The 19,857-nt window shown below is 31.5% G+C and overlaps 1 protein-coding gene across 1 annotated transcript; it reads left to right on the forward strand.

The window, feature by feature from the left end:
- The first annotated feature begins 230 nt into the window (after window positions 1–230).
- On the forward strand, window positions 231–5,126 carry LOC116105694. The gene is made up of 8 exons (XM_031392104.1): window positions 231–429; window positions 1,401–1,485; window positions 1,597–1,666; window positions 1,784–1,925; window positions 2,240–2,697; window positions 3,726–4,110; window positions 4,250–4,308; window positions 4,701–5,126. The coding sequence occupies exons 1-8, from the start codon at window positions 231–233 to the stop codon at window positions 5,124–5,126; spliced, it is 1,824 nt and encodes a 607-aa protein (XP_031247964.1).
- The last annotated feature ends 14,731 nt before the right edge of the window (window positions 5,127–19,857 follow it).

Below are 19,857 nucleotides of genomic sequence, written 5' to 3' on the forward strand. Positions count from 1 at the left end.
AGTGTTAAGAATTGCACTTGTACACTATCGTTTGGCTTGTTAAGAGTTGTACTTATACACTGTCATTTTGAGAATTAGCTAAGCTACTAAAGTAGCTACTTCATAAGTGTAACTGCTTTACTCTTCAGTCAACTATTAAGAAATCATTTTACCCTTTTTCTCTGTTCTTTCTCTGTCTCAATTCGATATCCATCATTTGTACATGGTATTAGAGCCACTGACTTGCGTCAATGGTGAATCCTTCTAAACCTACTGATGGACTCAACAATTCAAACGAATTGTTGAACCAGTCAACAAATCGAACTACATCAGCTCTAACCACCAGTTTACAAGTCATCAATCCCAAACTCACTCAAAGCAATTATCGCTTTTGGAGTTCTCAGGTATTATCTACCATTGGTTTACACGAACTTGAGGATCATCTTCTTGGTAAGATTGCATGTCCCTCACCTCTTATCATTGCTAATTCTGAAATTACTTAAGATTTAGGTTGAATTAGTGGTGAGGTTAAATCAAGTAATGTTTCTGTAAATGAACAGTTGAATCTTGCCTATATAATATGGAAAAGAACTGATAAATTTCTAGTAAGTTGGCTTTTGGCATCAGTTTCTAAAAGTATGTTTGGATATGTATCAAAGTGTAGAAGTTCCACTAAAATATGGTTTGCCTTAGAGAATGAATTCATTATTGACTCAAAGGCTAGAGCATTACATTTAATAATCTTCTTCAAACCACGCAAAAAGGCAATCTAAGTGTAGGTGATTATGTTAAAAAAATGAAAGAAATTGCTGAGAGTTTGTCAGCTAGTGGACTGGTAATTGCTGATGAGGATCTATTACAATATGTTCTAGATGGGCTAGGACCTGAATTTGATGTAGTTGTCATGAATTAACATCACACATTGAGTCAAAATTCAATTCTGTCACACTGCAAGAGGCCCAATTTTTGCTGCAGAAATATGAAATAAGACTTGAAAAATTTAATACAATAGATCTGTACAACTGTTCAGCACATACAACCTCTATCGGTATTTCACATAGCTTACATGGTTCCACCAGTGACACAAATCATGTTTCCAAACCTGAGTTAGAAGGCTCTCAATCTGACAGTGTCTAGTTCACTTTATCCTGCTCCACCTACTTTAATGTCACTAGGTAATCCTCATTATCCCCAATATCTTATCTTAGCCGCTCCTCAATAGTTTGGTTAGAATTTTGGTCAATCTCCATATAACAACAAGCCACCTGCCTTTGGAGGAATGTCACATGGCAGGGACAGAGGTTGAAATGCTGGGAGAGGCAAATTGATTTGTCAACTATGTAATAAAATAGGACATTCTACTAGTTAGTGATATCACATGTACAACTCTGCCTATAATGGCATGATTCAACACTTTGCAGCTAACACATCACAACAGCCAAGCCTCCACTATGAAAGTTCACCTCTTCCACAACACAACAGCCACTTTCACTATAATGCTCCTCAGTATAATAGCACTGGATAGAGTACACCTGGCAATCTTCAATATAGTCGATCTGGAAGACTGCCTCATTCTCAACAATCCTATACTTCTCATTTTGGAACTCCATCTGACAGGTTTAATTCTGGTGTTGTTCTATCCACTAATAATGCAACTGTTAATGGTTTTGGTGTCCCTCGTCAACAGGTGCCTAGTCAAAGCCAAGCTCATTTTGTAAATGCTAGTCCTCATTTAAACTCAGCACCTGATTAGCATTATCAATCTTCAACACCTCCTGCACAACCCTTTCCATAACCATAGCAGTTTGCTCTTACTACATCACTCACACCTCCTGATCCAATATGGTACATGGATTCGGGTGCAACTGATCATGTTACCTCAAACCTCAATCATCTGAATTTTAGCAAAAACTACTCTGGAAAGGATCAACTTCAAGTACGCAGCGGTGAGTGTCTCTCTATTTCCCATACTGGTCATTCTACTATTCCAAGTGTTTTTCATTTTAAGTATTTACACCTTAAAAACATTCTATGTGTGCCTAAGATAACAAAAAACTTACTTAGCATCTCTAAATTCACCAAAGACAACAATGTTATTGTTGAATTGACTCTAACTACTGTGTTGTTAAGGACAAGTACACATGAGCAATTTTACAACAAGGGGATCTTAAAGGTGGTTTGTACCAACTGAATTCCTCCTCCACTCAGCCCTTACTTGTCCCTCATTTGTTGTTTGCCACTGCATCATCCTCTAATGTAGCTTCTACTAATACTTCTGCTCTTGCTTCACAAGGTCTTCAATATAAGTCAATACATTGTAGAAATCCCTTTGTTTTAGTTAAGTCTAGTACTTCATTTGTTTCAGCTGAACCTGATGTTCAAGGTCACTTTGATGCTTCTTTCATGTTAGTTAAGTCTAATGTTCAGGGTCAATGTGACCTTAATAAAAACTGTAGTAATCCTATTAGTTACATTGAGTCTGATACTATTAATCAGTATGTGTCTAGCAAAAATAATGATGATGTAGTCCATAATTCTAATATTGGTCAATGTATTTCATCTCTGAATAATAAAACTTCGGGTTCTGATAAATGTACTGCTCAAACACATACTTTTGATTCATGTTCTGTTTTTGCTAACATCAATGCTTGCATATTCACTGCTGAAAATTGCATTGCTCACACACTTACCATTGCTCCACATTGTTTGACAGCAAGTGTTAACACTAATGTTTACTTACTGTGGCACAAAAGATTGGGTCATCCTCACTCACAAGTCCAACATCACATTCTAACCAATTTGCATATCAAGTTTCCTTCAAAACTAAATACTTCAGCTAGTTCTCATGTTAATTAATTTTTGTGATGCCTGCCAATTAGGCAAATTACACCACACCACTTTTCCAGCTTCACATTCTCATGCCTTAGCACCCTTAGAGTTAGTGCACAGTGATTTTTGGGGTCTTGCCCCTTTTACTTCCATTGAATGCTTTAAATACTATGTTCAATTCCTATATGACTATAGTAGATCACATGGTTGTTTCCTCTCAAAACCAAAGCTGAAGTTAGGTCAGTTTTTATAAAATTTCAGCACTTAACTGAGAGGCAGTTTTGATATAAGCTTAAAAGCTTATAGTCTGACCAGGGAAGAGCATATAAGGCTTTCCTACCCTACCTAGTTGACCAAGGCATCCAAATTAGAGAATCTTGTGCCTATGTTCACTAACAAAATGGTAGAAGTGAGAGGAAACATAGGCATATTGTAGAATCTAGATTAACATTGCTTGCTCATGCATCTATGCCTCTTCAATATTGGTGGCTAGCCGTTGAACTGTTGTATATTTGATAAATAAAATGCCTATGGCCACTCTTTTTAATACATCACCTTATCAAAAGTTGTTTAAAAAGGTTCATATTTATGATAGTTTGAAGGTCTTTAGATGCACTTGCTTTCCCTACATGAGGAACTACAATAAACACAAGTTTGACTTTCATACCATTAAGTGTGTCTTTGTAGGGTATAGTTTGATTCATAAGGGATACAAATGTCTAACTCCTGATGGTAAGATTGTAATTACTCCTAGTGTTCAATTCAATGAATGTGAGTTCCCTTTTGCTGTTAATTCTTTACACTCTTCATTTCAACCTTCTAGCTCTACACCCTCTAGTTAAGTTCATAATACTGATACTTCCACAAATACACACACTTCATCTTTTCACTTTTGGTCTATCCCTTATCCTTTGCAGTCTTCAATAGCCACTGATCCTTTTGCAGTAAACATCACTCCTGACAACCATGTTTCAGATGATACAACAATTGGTAAGAATTCTTCTCCTCTTAACTCTTCTTCCTTTAATCCAAATACATATTCTCCTTTACTACTTGCTTCCACTAATTGTAATAGTCCATCCTCACCTAATGTTACACCATTACCTCCAATTAATACCTCTCTTGATCAGTGTCCCTTACCCTGTAACAAACCTGGTTCTTCTGAAAACACTACTGCCATTAACCCAAAAATAGAAGCTGCTATCCCTACAAGGTTTGCAGATTGCTCGCTCATACCATGTCCGCTTGTAGTTGATCTTACTTCTTCTCAATTTGCTGCTGCTTTAGCTGGTTCAAGTCTGGGTACACAATACAGTCTCATGTCCTACTACTTCTGCAGCTGTCAACATACACCCTATGATTACCAGGTCTAAATCAGCTACTCAGACCTGTTGTTCACCCGATTATCAAGATGACTATCATTTAGCCTTTTTTGCTGAAGAGTTAGAGTCTACTAAACTGATTGAAGCTGAACCTACAACAGTCTTTGAAGCCCTTAAAGTACCAAGTGGAAAGCTACTATGCAATCTAAATTTGATTCACTTGTCCAGAATAGTACTTGGACTCTTGTGCCGTCTTCCTTTGATATAAATATAGTAGGAAACAAATGGTTTTTTTGCACCAAACTCAATGCTAATGGAACACTACAGAAATATAAGGCCAGACTAAAGGGGTTTCAACAGACCCCTGGTCATGATTACTTTGAAACCTTCAGCCTAGTAATCAAACCAGCCACTATACGAATATTTTTTACTCTAGCAGTAACTAATGGATGGGATGTGCAACGGATTGATGTTAATAATGCATTTCTTAATGGAGTGTTAACTGAAACTGTCAACATGAAGCATCCACCTGGTTTTGAGAATCCTGTCTTTCCTGATGCTGTGTGAAAGTTGAACAAGGCTCTCTATGGCCTTAAGCAACCTCTTAGAGCTTGGTTTGACAAGTTGAAAGCTGTCTTACAGCTCAAAGGTTTCCAGAATTCAGTCTTAGACTCAAGTCTTTTCACTCTTCAGCAAAATTCTAGTTATATATATGTTCTTGTATATGTTGACAATATATTGATTAGTGGTTCAGATGAGGCCTTTATAGCTCAGTTGATGAACGATCTTAATGACCATTTTGCGTTAAATACTTTTGGCTCCCTTAAGTATTTTCTAAGGCTGGAAGCAACCAGGAATTCAAATGGTATTTACCTAAAGCAGTCCAAGTATGCTTCTGACTTGTTGATAAAAACTAAAATGATGGAAGCACTTGCTTGTTCCACTCCGATGGATGTTGGTGTCAAGCTTAGCTCCACAGACAGTGAACTTTTTTAGGATCCTGGATTGTATCGCAGTACTGTAGGGGCATTGCAATATTTAACTCTTACTAGACCAGATATTAGCTTCACAGTGAATAAGCTAAGCCAATTCTTACAAGCTCCTACTGAGTTGCAATGGCAAGCTCGTAAAAGGGTGTTAAGGTATATAAAAGGTTATTTGCATTATGGTCTTCATTTTAAACAAGCAAGTGCTTTACATGTAGAGTGCTATGCTGATGTTGATGCTGATTGGGGTGGTAATTTAGAAGACCGCAGATCAACCAATGGCTGTTGTGTATACTTAGGACCGAACTTGATCTAGTAGAGTTCTAGGAAATAGAAAGTTGTTGCTCTTTCCTCCACTGAAGCAGAGTACCGAGCTCTTGTTCAAACTACCACAGAAGTAGCATGGTTACAGAGTATGTTCACTAAGTTAGGGCTGTCCTTTCATATTGTTCCTGTGATATGGTGTGACAACGTTAGTGCTGGAGCACTTGCATCCAATCCTGTGTTTCACTCCAGAATGAAACACATTGAGATTGATGCTCGTTACATTCGAGAACAAATTTTACAAAGAAAGTGGCTATTCAGTATGTTCCTTCCAAATTACAGATTGCAGATTTTCTTACTGAGGCATTGTTAGCTGCTTATTTTAATGAGTTAAGATCCAAACTAAATGTGATATCACTTGATGATAGCTGCAAATGAGTGTGAGTTTGCTGTATGTTAGTATGTTTTCAGTAGCCTTTACTGCAGTTAATTGGCTGTCTATAGACCAGTTTCACTTGGTAGTATTTTGCTCTGCCATCATAGTCTACTACAATCTTAAGGATCTATCAGTTGCTCTTCATTTCTGGTGAACTATTTCAATTTCTCTCTTATGGTCTGCAAATTTCTCTCTTATGATCTACAAATTTCTCTCTTATGATCTGCAAATGGTAGTTTTCTACTCTGCAATCATAAGTCTGATCCAGCTCTTTTGGTAGTTGCAAAATGAACAAGTAATTGATCTGTTGTGCAAGTTTGTGCATGCTTTAACAATATTTCCACAGATTGCTTATTAGTCTGCTTCAAGTGTTCTCTCAATAATCAGAAAGCTGCTGATGATAACAGCTCAGGTTATTGAATCAACATTTTTATTTAGAATAATTGAATTAGATGATTGAACTAGCGGTTTTAGAATTGTTGAATCAGCTCAGAAGGGGCTACCGGTAGAAGCTCAGATTAGAGGTAGTTTGGTTTAAGGTGGAATATTAACCGTAAAAAGTTAATACTCTCTAAATGAGTCAAAGTGTTAAGAATTGCACTCATACGCTGTCGTTTGGCTTGTTAAGAGTTGTATTATACACTGTCCTTTTGAGAATCAGCTAAGCTACTGAAGTAGCTATTGAGCTATACTTTATAAGTGTAACTGCTTTACTCTTCAATCAACTATTAAGAAATCATTTTACCCTTTTCTCTGTTCTTTTTCTGTTTCAATTCGATATCCATCTTTTGTACAATGCAGTTGATTTTTGTGACAATTAGTAAAGGGAGAGACATTTTGTATACAAGATAAGTAACTCTTCTGCCGGAAAATCCTGAAAATAGAAGGTCAGATCCTTGCAGCCTAATGAAACAACTTCCTTTAAGCGCAAGTAAGGAGTCTTTCAAAAAGATTGTAAGTAAATGCCTCAGGTTTCTATTTTAAATTTCTTATATTAGTGGAAACCACTTTTCTAGGAGTTCTATTACTATTTTTGTATTTTTATTCATGTACTTTGGTACTGTAGTGCAACACATGATGTACGGTTTTGGCGATGATCCTAATATAAGTAATGGTAACTGTCTTTCAACTTTTTTTTTTTTTTTCCGTCATCAACAGGATTGGGACGCTGAATTGTGTTGATGAACAATCTTAAATTTAATGATTTCGTTTGTTATGCATGGAACTGTATATGCTATTTGATGATTCTGTTATCTACTAATTTTATTTTGGTTCATGTGGATATGACCAAACCATAACTTTTAAAACCAACCTCTAGCATACCTGAATTAGCTCATTTCCTTGCATGCCCTAATTTTCATATGAAATTACTCTCATGTTTAGATTAAGATAATCTAAACATTAGATTGGCTTTAGTAATCCTAGGACAGTTTTTTTCTTCTTCTTTTTTTTCCCCTTAGGATGACTTTTGTTCTTCATTCCATAAAATTACAAATTGCTTTCATTGCTATGGTTACTTGTTGTTCACTCAGTTGACAAGCGGGTTGGTTTTGGGGGATTTTGTGAATTTGGTAAGATAACCTAGAAAATAGTTCACAAGAGTCTTTACATACTTTTTGAAGTTTACCTCAAAATAATGTGAAAATTGTTTGCAATGTTTATTACCTGTTTTAAGTAACCTGTAGCTTAAACTTTTTGTAGTCTGCATAATCTAGAAATGAAATAATCTTTTTCAAACCTCTTAAATGCATGTCCTGAAAATACATACCTGCATGCATACACATATATTATTCAATGGTGTATATTCTCTCTCTGAACAGATATCAGCTTCTTAATGAATTGATGTATATATCACTTGAATGACTATTTCATGCCATTATAATAATTCATGCTTCATTAACAACTAGAGACCTTAGTCTCCATGTGGTCAAATTTTACTTTTACATGATTCATATGGAACTGTTGTTATTTTGTTATTGGAATGTATAATGATATGCTTTCTGCTCGTTTAAATTTTATGTCTTGTTTGATGTATGTATGAATTTCTTGTTTTGTTTCACTCAGCCACTTCTAGAGACTTTGACACTTGTGGAGGACATAGTTGTGGAATATGTCACAGATTTGGTATGCGTTCTTTCTTATTAGTACTCATCTTTTTAATTTATTTGATAATATAACATCGTACTATTTATGCCACTTTTTGTAGAGGCAAATAAAGCACAGGGTATTGGCTCAAAGAGAGGAAAGTTATCAGTTGAGGATCTTCAATATTTAATCAGAAAGGTATCTTTCATGAGAGCTTGTTTAGTTCACCTTGTTATTAATGGAAAGTTGATTTTCCCACGTGGGGTTTTATATTTATTTTCTGCTTATCCAAAAAAATAAACTTCAATGCACCTTCATAAATAAACTTTCTCTAATAAAAATATCTCCATTGTTATGCCACCAGATGTCCATTTATTCTATACTGTAAAAGTATCTTAGCACAATGATTAAATTATTATCTTGAAAGATTTTAGTATGAGATATTTCCTTGGCTTTTGTGGGATATGGAAGGTGGTACAATGCAATTGTCTTTTTCTTGCTTTTTGTATTTGAGGAAGTTTGGTGCTTTAAAACTATACTTTATGGTGTTATTGAAATATTGGTTGAAATTTTATTGATTAACCCGACAGGATTTGCCAAAACTTAATCACTAAAACAAGCAAGGAAAGCTTTTGAGGTTGATGAAGAAAAACTGGCATCAATAGAGTGATTGACACATGAGTCAGACCTACAATTTCAATCACAAACAGAAGCATGCCACGCAAAACAAAATCCGTGGATTGTTTGAAAGGGCACTAACATATGAGAAAGTACTCTGGCTTTGGGATATTGTATATGAAGTTTACATTGTATGCAATCTATCTACTGCTAGAAGAAGGTTATTCACGCCTGCCCATGGTAAGAGCTTCTTCCGTCAATGAGGTTCATAATGAATTGTATATTAATGTTAGGAAGAACTAAGTAGGTATGCAACTAACCTAGCAACGCACCCAATTAAAATAATTTAGAAAATGAATATAATACTCATGATGGAAATTATTTAATTTTAATAATCTCAAAGAAGAATAGACAACGAAAGAGAGAAGAAGAGCTATTGATTTTTCATTAACTAAAACAGTTACAATCAGCTCATGCTTTTATACTCAAGGCTGAGCTTAAGCAGAGACGAGTTGAAGAAGGAGATACAAACAAGTTGAAGAAGAAGATTCAAATCAGACTTAGCTGTCGTTACAACCAATGTAAAGCACCAAGAGCAAAACGACATCGTACAAGATTAGTAAAAGCACAAATTACAAGAAGCTCCTCTACTGTTCATTTTATCACTAACAAATTTTCATATCTGCTTGTGCTACTTCATTCTATCTTTAGTTATTGTTTCATCTTCGTCTTCATCATTGACTTGTTATGCAATCTCCTCACTTTGAAATTATATCTTGGAAAGCAAGAGGAAGTCTCTCATTTTGGGCTTGGCTTGGGGGTGACTCAACTTAATTTAATGCCTGTGCTGTTGGGTGTCGGCCTTTCTAAGGTGGGCTTGTAGGTTTAGTGATGGGTGTTGTTGGGCTCTTTTCAAAACAAAATAAATGAAATAAATTCCAAGGTTTAAAAATTAGATTCATGGAATATTTAATTATGTTATAAAAGAAAAGAAAAGAAAAGAAAAAAGCACATGGCTGATGGCTCATCAAACTCCAATGCTTGTCCACTGGCATTCCTATCATATGATTAGTTTTAATCAAATAAGTATTTATATGAAATAATGGAGGTATTTTGATAGCTAATAAATATTTTATAGATTTTAGCTTAAGAAATAAGTGATTAAGAGAGAAGTTACACTAATTCCAAAAGCTAAGCTCCTTTTTTTTTTAATCATCAACATGCTTTTAAGATTTTGATAAATGTTTTATTAAAAAGCTTAATTTAATTAAAGTTACTATCATGTAACAAGATAATATAGTGACTCTAGGGAAATATTTTTATTCTATTTATTTTACTAATTTGTGAGACCTTTTAACCTTTAATTTCTAAAAGCCAATTTCGTTTTTCCTGTTGTAAATTTTAAATAAGCAATATTACAATTACAAAATCTTCTAACAAAGAGTTCAATTGAATATGAAGTGATGTGATATTATTCTTTAAATGACACATCAATTAATGAGTTGTCTTTGTATATTCACTTTACATGTTATATTTTGCCACATCATTTTGTTGAATATTATTCATTTTAAATGCTTGCATTATTAGTATTGAGTCAACACCTCTCTTGTGGAATTACAAAATCCAAAATTATTCTTCCTTTTATTGCAAGTTGGTATGGCAACGAACATGTTCTTTTTTATTAATTTCTAAGAAATTTCCTTGCAATAAATATGTAATTTTGGCAAAGTTAATTTGTTGATGAAGTTGCTGAATTCTCACATTAACTTGACCAAACTTGCATATTATGGTCCACCATCACTTTAACAATCTTAGATTGATTAACTTTGCTGACTTTTAGCAATCTTAGATTGATCAACTTTGTTGACTTATATATATATATATATAAATGATTAGTTTTAATCAAATAAGTATTTGTATGAAATAATGGAGGTATATTGATCATTAATAAATATTTTATACATTTTAGCTTAAGAAATAAGTGATTTAAGAGAGAAGTTACAATAATTTCAACTAAGCTCGACATTTTTTATTTCATTTCATTCTCCATATGATTTGAAGATTTTGATAAAAGTTTTATTAAAAAACACAATTTAATTAAAGTTACTATCATGTAACAAGATAATATAGTGACTCTAGGGAAATATTTTTATTCTATTAATTTACTAATTTGTGGGACCTTTTATAATAACATTTAATTTCTAAAAGCCAATTTCTTTTTTCTTGTTGTAAATTTTAAATAAGTAATATCACAATTATAAAATCTTCTAACAAACAATTCAGTTGAACATAAAGTGATTTGATATTATTATTTAAATGAAACATCAATTAAAGAGTTGTATTTGTATATTCACTCTACCGGTTATATTTTGTCATATAATTTTGTGTAATATTATTCATTTTAAATGCTTGTTTTATTAGTATTATGTACTGATTGATTTAACACAACTCTCTTGTGGAATCACGAAATCCAAAATTATTCTTCCTTTCATTACAACTTGGTCTAACAACAAACATGTTCTTTTTAATTAATTTCTAAGAAATTTCCTTGTAATTCATCTATAATTCTGGCAAAGTTAATTTGTTGATGAAGTTGAATTCTCATATTAACTTGACCAAGACTTGCATATTATGGTCCACCATCACTTTAATTTGATTTTGATATTTATCAATCATTCTTGATATTATAAAATTAGTTAAGGGTCTAATTTATTACCAATTTGAATTGTTTGATTATGTAAAGTTAACATGGTATCTTTCTAAGAAATTTAGTGACACTTTCTCAATAATTTCAGCCAAATTGGTAATTGCTTTCACCTCTAATGAGTTGAATTCAGTCATAAATCAGACATTTCATTTGGACTATTATTGCAATAATTGAATCTATTTGTCTTTTTATATGACTTTATGGGAAACATATTTTCTGATAAGATTCCTTTTTGTTTAATCATCTTTCATGTGGGGAAAGAGAAGATAAGGTTTTGTAGGGGTGCCACCATTTCCATCATCGTTGTTCTTCTCTCCCTGCTTTCATTCCAACACTATCTTACCTACTTGTCCTTAATGGAAAATTTTAAAGGAAGAATTTTAATCAAGTGGGTGACACTGTCGTTTTAAATTTAAGTCATTTACTCTGTTTAATATTTGCCAAGTGAAGAAGGTTAAAATCGTCATTTTATTCTGGAAGCCCTAATATGAAAAGGAAGAATCTTTTTCATATTGAGCTAACATTGATGAAAAGATCAATTTCATTATGATGATTATAGGGAGCTTGAAGATGATATGTAGGTGAAATTAAATAAAGAAGGTAATACGACAATCTCTCACATAGAAAGACACCCAATTTATGTGTTTCGGCACATCTTAGTTGCATCCCTAGATGTGAGTCAAATACTAAAATAAAGCATAATAGTACTAGTCTAATACACTCACGAGAAGCCCAAGCCCATTGTTAGATATATATAATACTTTTTTATTATTAGAGATAAGCTTCAAATTAAACTATCTTCCATTAATATCCATTTTCAGAATATAACTGTTATCAATATTCAGCATTTAATAACATTCTATTTGCTTATTGCTCATATGTCATCCATGGCCATGGAAACATTACTAACAAGATAAAGGAAAACTTGTTCATCTGTGAATTATTTTTTTTCCGAATATAAAGTGCTTTAAGAATACTTCTTGCAACAAGAGTAAGATTATTATTCAGAATCAGAAAAGGTTCAACCGATCTTTTCAGGTATGCTACAACTAATGTTGTGAGCAGCCTTCTCGCAAGCACAATGGATAGATAGTCTAGTGGTTTACTTGATGGTATTGATAATATTGCCAACGCGTCCTTGAAGACTCTATTCAGCCAAGAAGTTTTCAAATTTTCAAATTTTTTATATATAAATGATTAGTTTTTAATTAAATAAGTATTTGTGTGAAATAATTGAGGTATTTTGATAATTAATAAATACTTTATAGAATTTATCTTAAGAAATAAGTAAATAAGAGATAAATTGCAACAATTCCAAATTAAGCTCGATATTTTTTTTTCATCCTCAACATGCTTCTTAGATTTTGATAAAAAAATTATTTAAAAGCACAATATATATAATTTATGTTCCTATCATGTAACAAGACAATATGGTGACTGCAGTGAGTGATATAATAAGAATATCTTTCATATATCACAATCAATATTATATAAATTCTCTTTATTCACACAATTCTCATATTGAATTAGATATATTTGCTTTATATTTGAATTATGTTACTTAATTTAATTTTTCTTAATTAATTACATTAACTAATTTGAATTAGTTTTGTACTAAATATACATTATCAAGGTTTCTTTCATTCTCTCATCTATGCTAAGTACATAATTCTATTTTTTTAACTAATATTTCTCTCAATTATGTCATTAAGGTTCAGTCAATTAAAACAGTAAAGCAAAATCCAAATCCTAGGAGGCAATTTTTTTGTATTCATATTGATGTTTATAAGTTGTTATATTAAAATATTATAAGTTGTTTTGATTAATGTATTTATCATATGGTATTGTAGTTTCATTCTTATCCGTTTTACTTTATATCCACTTATCCAGTATTCATAAATATCCTTGAAAAAATATAAAACAATATCCCATCATTATTATTGACCTTATATATACAGTAAAACCTCTTTATAGTCCTAATGATGGGACTAACTAATTTTATTATTATGAGGAGGTTAAAACTTCATAGAAGTGTAGTTAAAAAAAAAAATTTATTTCATAATTCTTGTTTTAGTAGTACAATATTAGGATTTCAATTCATGTTTTAATAATATTAGGGTTTCAATTCAACGCTTCAATTGCCTACTTTTGAAACGGATAGAAGATCATGTTTTGGAACTAACAAAGATAAATGTCTTTGATGGAATTATAAATGCAGTTGCTGCATGACAACTGATGTGAAACCACAGACAATTGTCAATTGTTTTAAACATTACAAAATTAGGACCCCCGATGTCGATGAATTGTAAGTTACAAATAAAGTGGATGAGCAGAATCAAAGAGTACTCATTGTAGAATTGAGTGATCAAATTCGACAACTTTACTACACTAATCGAACAAATATTAATGTCTTCCTTAATCATCCAAATGAGTAACAAGTCATGTATGCTTTAACAAAAGAAGAAATCATTTCTACAATTAAACAAGAAGAGAAATGAAATAATTATAAGGATGATAGTACGGAAATACAAAAAGTTTCATGTCAAAAAGCTCTAAACATACTTGAGAAGCTAGAAATGTTTTGGCTTTAACAAGAAAATGTTCATGCTAGTGATTAATATACATGTAAGTTAAAAGATGTAATAACAACTCTAAAACATAAATTATTGTCCCAAACAACTTCAGATAAATATTTTATTTCATCTTAAACCTTTAATGTAACATTTTTTTTTTTTACAATATACAGATAATTATTACTATGTAGAGGCAACTTTCCTTAAGACGGAAATTATAACTTATTACAGTATAGAATTTATTTTTATTTATAACAATCCCAAATTGGGAATAGTAATTTTTATGACTATATAGATTTTATTCATATATAGAGTATCATTATAAAGAGGTTTTACTGTATATAGATGTTCCAGTATTCATAAATATATTATAAGTTGTTTTGATTAATGTATTAATTTATTAGAAAATGGACTCACAGATTTTTTTTTGATATCAAGATTAATTGATTTCTTTCAAAAATGTGAATAATTCCCATTTATTTATAACAAATCAAATGTATAAAAGTTTGTGAATAATTCCATTAATATGAATAATTGTTTTTCTTTTTATTGGAAGTAATTAATGCTTAGATACAATTCTTAAATCTCTTATTAATTGTACTAGTAATATCTCACATATATACTAGTAATATATAACATCTATCATTAGCATATGCATGTAATATAACAATCCAGAACACAGTCATAGTATTGTGTATTTATATTTGTCCCTCTTTATTCGAACCTAGGACTTTATTTTTGGAAAAAAAATCACGAGTACCAATTGGGTTACATGTACCAAAGAAATGATAGCAATGTGAAAAGTATAACAAATAAACCTCTTCAGACTTTCAAGCTCATATTAGAAAACGTTACAATATCAATTATGGTTTTTTCTTAAAGTTCTTACGAAAAATTGACATTTAATGTATTTAATGTTGACTAAAAACACGCTATTGAAAAACTTGTAAAGTAAAATCTACAATAATAACACAGACTGAGATAAATTAAAAATAATTGATAAAAAAAGTAGAAATGTAGAGATTAACACGGTAAAATATTGGCAAGAAAGTTCTTGGACAGTTCTCAATTTTTCTTCCACGCAAAGTGTTTAGACTTCGGCATTAAACATCTAAATTGTTCAGAAGTTCTTGATATTGAGCTTATCATTTTTATTTATTTGATTATTTGTTTATTTATTGTCTTCCTTGTATTTAGATCAGTGCACGACCGGCTAAATTTAGTCGGTTGGGCACTATTTCGGTAGATTCCGGCTATCTTCCGGTGATGAGGGTCAACTGTCGGCAATATGTGAATGAGTAAAAGTGTTTTTGTCAATTTATAAACTTTTATTATTAGGGATGGGAGCATTAAAAATAATCTAAATATTTTGAGTTGAATAAAATATGATTAGATTTTAAGAATATTAAAACAAGTACTTTTTTTAATTTTATTTTTAGGATAGGATAGTTAGAAAATAGTGTGTCAAATGGACCCAACATTATTTGTGGGCTCTACAAGCTTAAGCGTGCCAGTTATGATTGGAGATGCTTTATAATTCATTCCTAAAGCCTAGAGGAATAAGATAAACCTCATATACAAACATCTCAGATCTCCTCTCCCCACGTCTATATAAGCGTGTACTCGTATGGTCTTAGTTAATTAATTTCTAATAAATTTCCTTGCAATTAATATGTAATTTCAGCATAGTTAATTTGTTGATGAAGTTTTTGAATTCTTATATTAACTTAACTAAGTCTTGCATATTATGGTCCACCATCACTTTAGTTTGATTTTTATATTTATCAATCATTCTTGATATTATAAAATTATTTAAGGGTCTAATTTATTACCTATTTAAATTGTTTGATTATATAGAGTATGAAAGTAACTAGTTAACATAGTATCTTTCTAAGAAATTTCTTGACACTTTTTCAATAATTCCAGTCAAATTGGCAATTGCTTTCATCTCTAATGAGTTGAATTCAGTCATAAATTAAACATTTCAATTGGACTATTATTGTAATAATTGAATCGATTTGTATTTTTATACGACTTTATGGGAAAGAGAAGATAATTTCTGAGAAGATGGGTCCTTTTTGTTTAATCATCTTTCATGGTGGGGTGTATCTCGTGGGAAAATAAACTAGGATAAGGTTTTGTGGGGGTGCCACCATTTCCATCATCTTTATTCTGCTCTCACTCTTTTTCATTCCAACACTATTTTTACCTAACATTTATGAGCAAGCGTTTGCCACTTGTCCTAGTAAATGTAAGTTCATTAATATAAGTTCATTAATGCAATTATATATTTTGTGTATTAGATACTCAAAACAAAATCAAAGTTTTATTTTATTTAATACAGATATTTTCACTATTGTTCAAGCGTTGGCTAATTGAACTTTCTCCTAGCAAATGTTCCTTACCTTTTGTTTTGGCATTTCCCAATATAAAGTGATGTAAGAATATTTTGTGCAATAATAAGATTATTATTCAGAGTCAGAAAAGGTTCAGCCAAGCATTTCTGGTATGCTACTTGCTAGTAGCCTTCATGTAAGCACAATTAACAGATTGCCTAGTGATATACCTTATGGTACTGATAATGTTGCCAACGCGTCATTGAAGGCTACTCAACCACGTCCAGTGGTTGTTGATTGACATTCCTAGCCGACAAGTTTTCAATTTTTTTTATATAAATGATTAATTTTAATTAAATAAGTATTTGTATAAAATAACAGAGGTATTTTGATAACTAACTAATACTTTATAAATTTTAGCTTAAGAAATAAGTAATTAAGAGAGAACATACAATAATTCCAAACTAAGATCAATATTATTTTTTTCATCATCAACATGCTTTTTAGATTTTGATAAAAGTTTTTTCTAAAAAGCACAATTTAATTTATGTTACTATCGTATAACAAGATAATATAGTGATATAGAACATTTAGTGGATGAGTTCTTGGAGAGAGTCAAGTGTTAAAAGCTCAAATATAGGCGTGCAAACTTAAAATAGTCATAACTTTTGATATAGGATGAGTTACGAGGCTCATAAGATATCAACAAAAAGCTCGTTTCAAGCCCGCCAACGTGGCAACCTTTTCCCTAGGTAGGTGTCGTTTTCAAGCCCAAAATCTACTATTTTGTCATGTTTTAGCGCTATCTAAGTTTTCTGTAAGTTTTTCCTATTTTATTTAGAGTCTTTTTTTATTTTATAATTATTTAACAGTTAAGATTTTATTTTCTTGTTTATTGGGAGTCTTGTTAGGATTGGTTGTTATCAACCTACATAAACATTTTTAGTCTTTTTTTAAAGATATAAAATATTTTCAGAATTTCCTTTAATCTTTGATTTAAGTTTTTACGTTTAAGACTTGTTTATCAGTCCTGAAAGACATAGTCGAGTGCTAGTTTTATTTTTACACTAAGTTGCTGCGTCATATAATGAGTGATATGATAACAATATCTTCAAATAATATTTTTGTCCCCATTTCATTTCATTTAATTTTCCTTTTGATTAGTCAAAAGTGGGCAGCCAACCGGTTGAATTAGATGGATATTTGTATTTTCTTCTTGGATAGTTTCATGTATTCGCGTGCATATATATATATATATATATATATATATATATATATAGAGAGAGAGAGAGAGAGAGAGAGAGAGAGAGAGAGAGAGTCTTCACTTTTCTCGTTTCTCACAACACACAAAATAATTAAATTATCTGTCAGCTTAACATCAAGTAGTGTTTGGTTAAGAGAATTTTATATTGTTGAGAATGTTATATTATTAAGAAAATAGATTACTTTGAAAATTACTGAAAATATTATATAAAATGTATTTGGTTAGATTAGAATAAATTGTTGGGTATGTTATATTGATATGTTTGATTGAAAGGAATAAACAAGTAAGTATGTTATATAGATTACTTAATTGCCTTTCTTAATTAATATTATAATTTAGATTGTTTTCCTAATCTTCTACATTTGAGAATTTAGCTAAACACAATCACAATAAAAGTTTAACAATTAACAAAAACATCCCAACTACCTAAGAGGACGGTCGATCACCAGCGGGCAGTCGGCAGTCAATAATTGTTGAAACGGTGCACGACCAGTCGGATCTGGTCATTTGTGCATCGATTTGGCTAGAAGCTGGCATATCTCTGGTTGTTGTTAACAACCAAATTTGGCCGTCAATGCTGGTTAGAGATCTAGCCGTTAATGACCATAATAGATTTGGCTGTTTCTAGCCAAATCCTCTGCCATTTGGCCATTTTTAACCATTGATCTGGTCGGAAACATCCAACTAGATCTGACTGGTTGTACGTGTTCTGACGACATCTGCCTGTCAGTGGTGGTGGCGACCAAGTTCGACATTCTTGTAAAATATTTTCAATACAAGGGCATTCTTGTCCAATAGTCGTGTGCAAGGTTAAAATAGTCCATAAATATTTTTGTAAATTGTTTGCAAAACAAGGGCATTCTTGTCCAAAACTTTTAAAGTTAAGGATAAAATTGTAACATAAATAAGACTATCAAATAATCTCAGAATACTTAAGAAAATGATGATATTTAGATTACCACCTATATAACCAACAACGATTACTTAGTTTTGAAAGATTACCAAAATCTTATATTACTTGTCAACTAAATATGGTAATGTAAGTAATATAAGATGGCAAACATTTGGCTTTTTGAAATGATAGAAATATCATGACTATGATGTCATTATTTCTAAAATAAATAATCAATATACAATTAAAAGATTAAAAGATAATGATCAAGCCACCAATAGTGGCCATATGGCCGGCTTCGATCTCGTCTAGCGGCCATATCTATGCCATGTCAAGCCGACCATGGCCATGTGGCCCCGCTACAGCCAGAGCTATTTTTTTCAATTTTCTTAATTTTTTTTTTCTATACATTAACTTTTTATCATTTTTTAATTGAAACGTTCACAATTTTATGGACTTTTTTAAAATTATTTGATTTATAAATTTTATTTTAAGTGCTTATTATATATAAGCTTATATTCATACCCTTACCTATGTTAAAGTTAATAGTTTTTCACCGTTAATTGTTTCTTTTTGGAAGAAAATGAAATTTATGTCCTTTAACATTAGTTTCTGAGAAAAGTAATTTTTAGTGAGACTTCATATTATTCAATCAAAGCCGCTCACCTTACTAATTTGGGTCCAATGAATTCTTAAAGACATTTCAAAGTAAGGATAAATGGTCACATATTATTTTTTTCTTGCCAATTGAATCTTCACTAAATCTTGTAGGTAGGACAATGTGTTTTCCAACCTTTTTTTTTTCCATTTTACAATCAACTTTATTAAAGAGAAATTATATTTGACCCCACTATTGTCTCACTATATTCTTTTATAATTTGATTCATTTGGACTACATTAGGTTGAACGGTGATTTTTGAATAATTTATGAAAAGTTAGGGCTGGTTTTTTATGAGTACCCCATATTGGGCATACTGCTAATAATTTTTCAGAACTTAAGAGTGAATTTTGAAATTAATATCATTTCATAGTATCCAGGTAATCATCCTAAACTAAATGCTGAACTTTCTTTTATTGCCATTTCCAAACTTTGATTTAGGTGACCGCATGTTCTTATCCCATGCACCAAGACATTTGTTGGGTGAAGTTTCGTCAGAAAGTGTTGGTTTTCTATTAATGCACAATATTTTATCATAAGGCCAGGCATATAATCCAAGACATTTGCTATGTGAAGTCACGTTAGAAAGAAGAGTTTCCTAATTAATTAAAGATGTTAATTTTATACTTGAAGACAATTTAGTCTTAAATATTCAACGATTTTTAAGGTTAAAGTATTAAAATTGAAAATTCCTATGTAGAGGCTGTTAATAATTGGAAGAGAGTTTATGATACTTTTTTAAGGGGTTTTTGTTAATTTCAGGAAAGTAATTAATACTTTCCAAATATCAATGAGATATTTGCGGCTTAGAATTATCTCAAGCGGCGGATGAGATTAAGCTGTTAATATGCATAAAAATCAATCATTGTCATAAGGGACTATTACAAATTTTGTATTGGTGCATACAA

This window comes from Pistacia vera, unplaced genomic scaffold, assembly GCF_008641045.1.
Source record: "Pistacia vera cultivar Batoury unplaced genomic scaffold, PisVer_v2 Contig503, whole genome shotgun sequence".
In the NCBI taxonomy this organism is placed as follows: domain Eukaryota; kingdom Viridiplantae; phylum Streptophyta; class Magnoliopsida; order Sapindales; family Anacardiaceae; genus Pistacia; species Pistacia vera.

Bases quoted from the DNA above. Each gene is read 5' to 3' on its own strand.
- LOC116105694 (XM_031392104.1), top strand. From the start codon at position 231: ATGGTGAATCCTTCTAAACCTACTGATGGACTCAACAATTCAAACGAA. The intron at 1,667-1,783 runs GTGCCTAGTCAA...TAACCATAGCAG, and splicing joins TTGGTGTCCCTCGTCAACAG to TTTGCTCTTACTACATCACT. The intron at 4,111-4,249 runs GTACACAATACA...TTTTTGCTGAAG, and splicing joins TTTAGCTGGTTCAAGTCTGG to AGTTAGAGTCTACTAAACTG.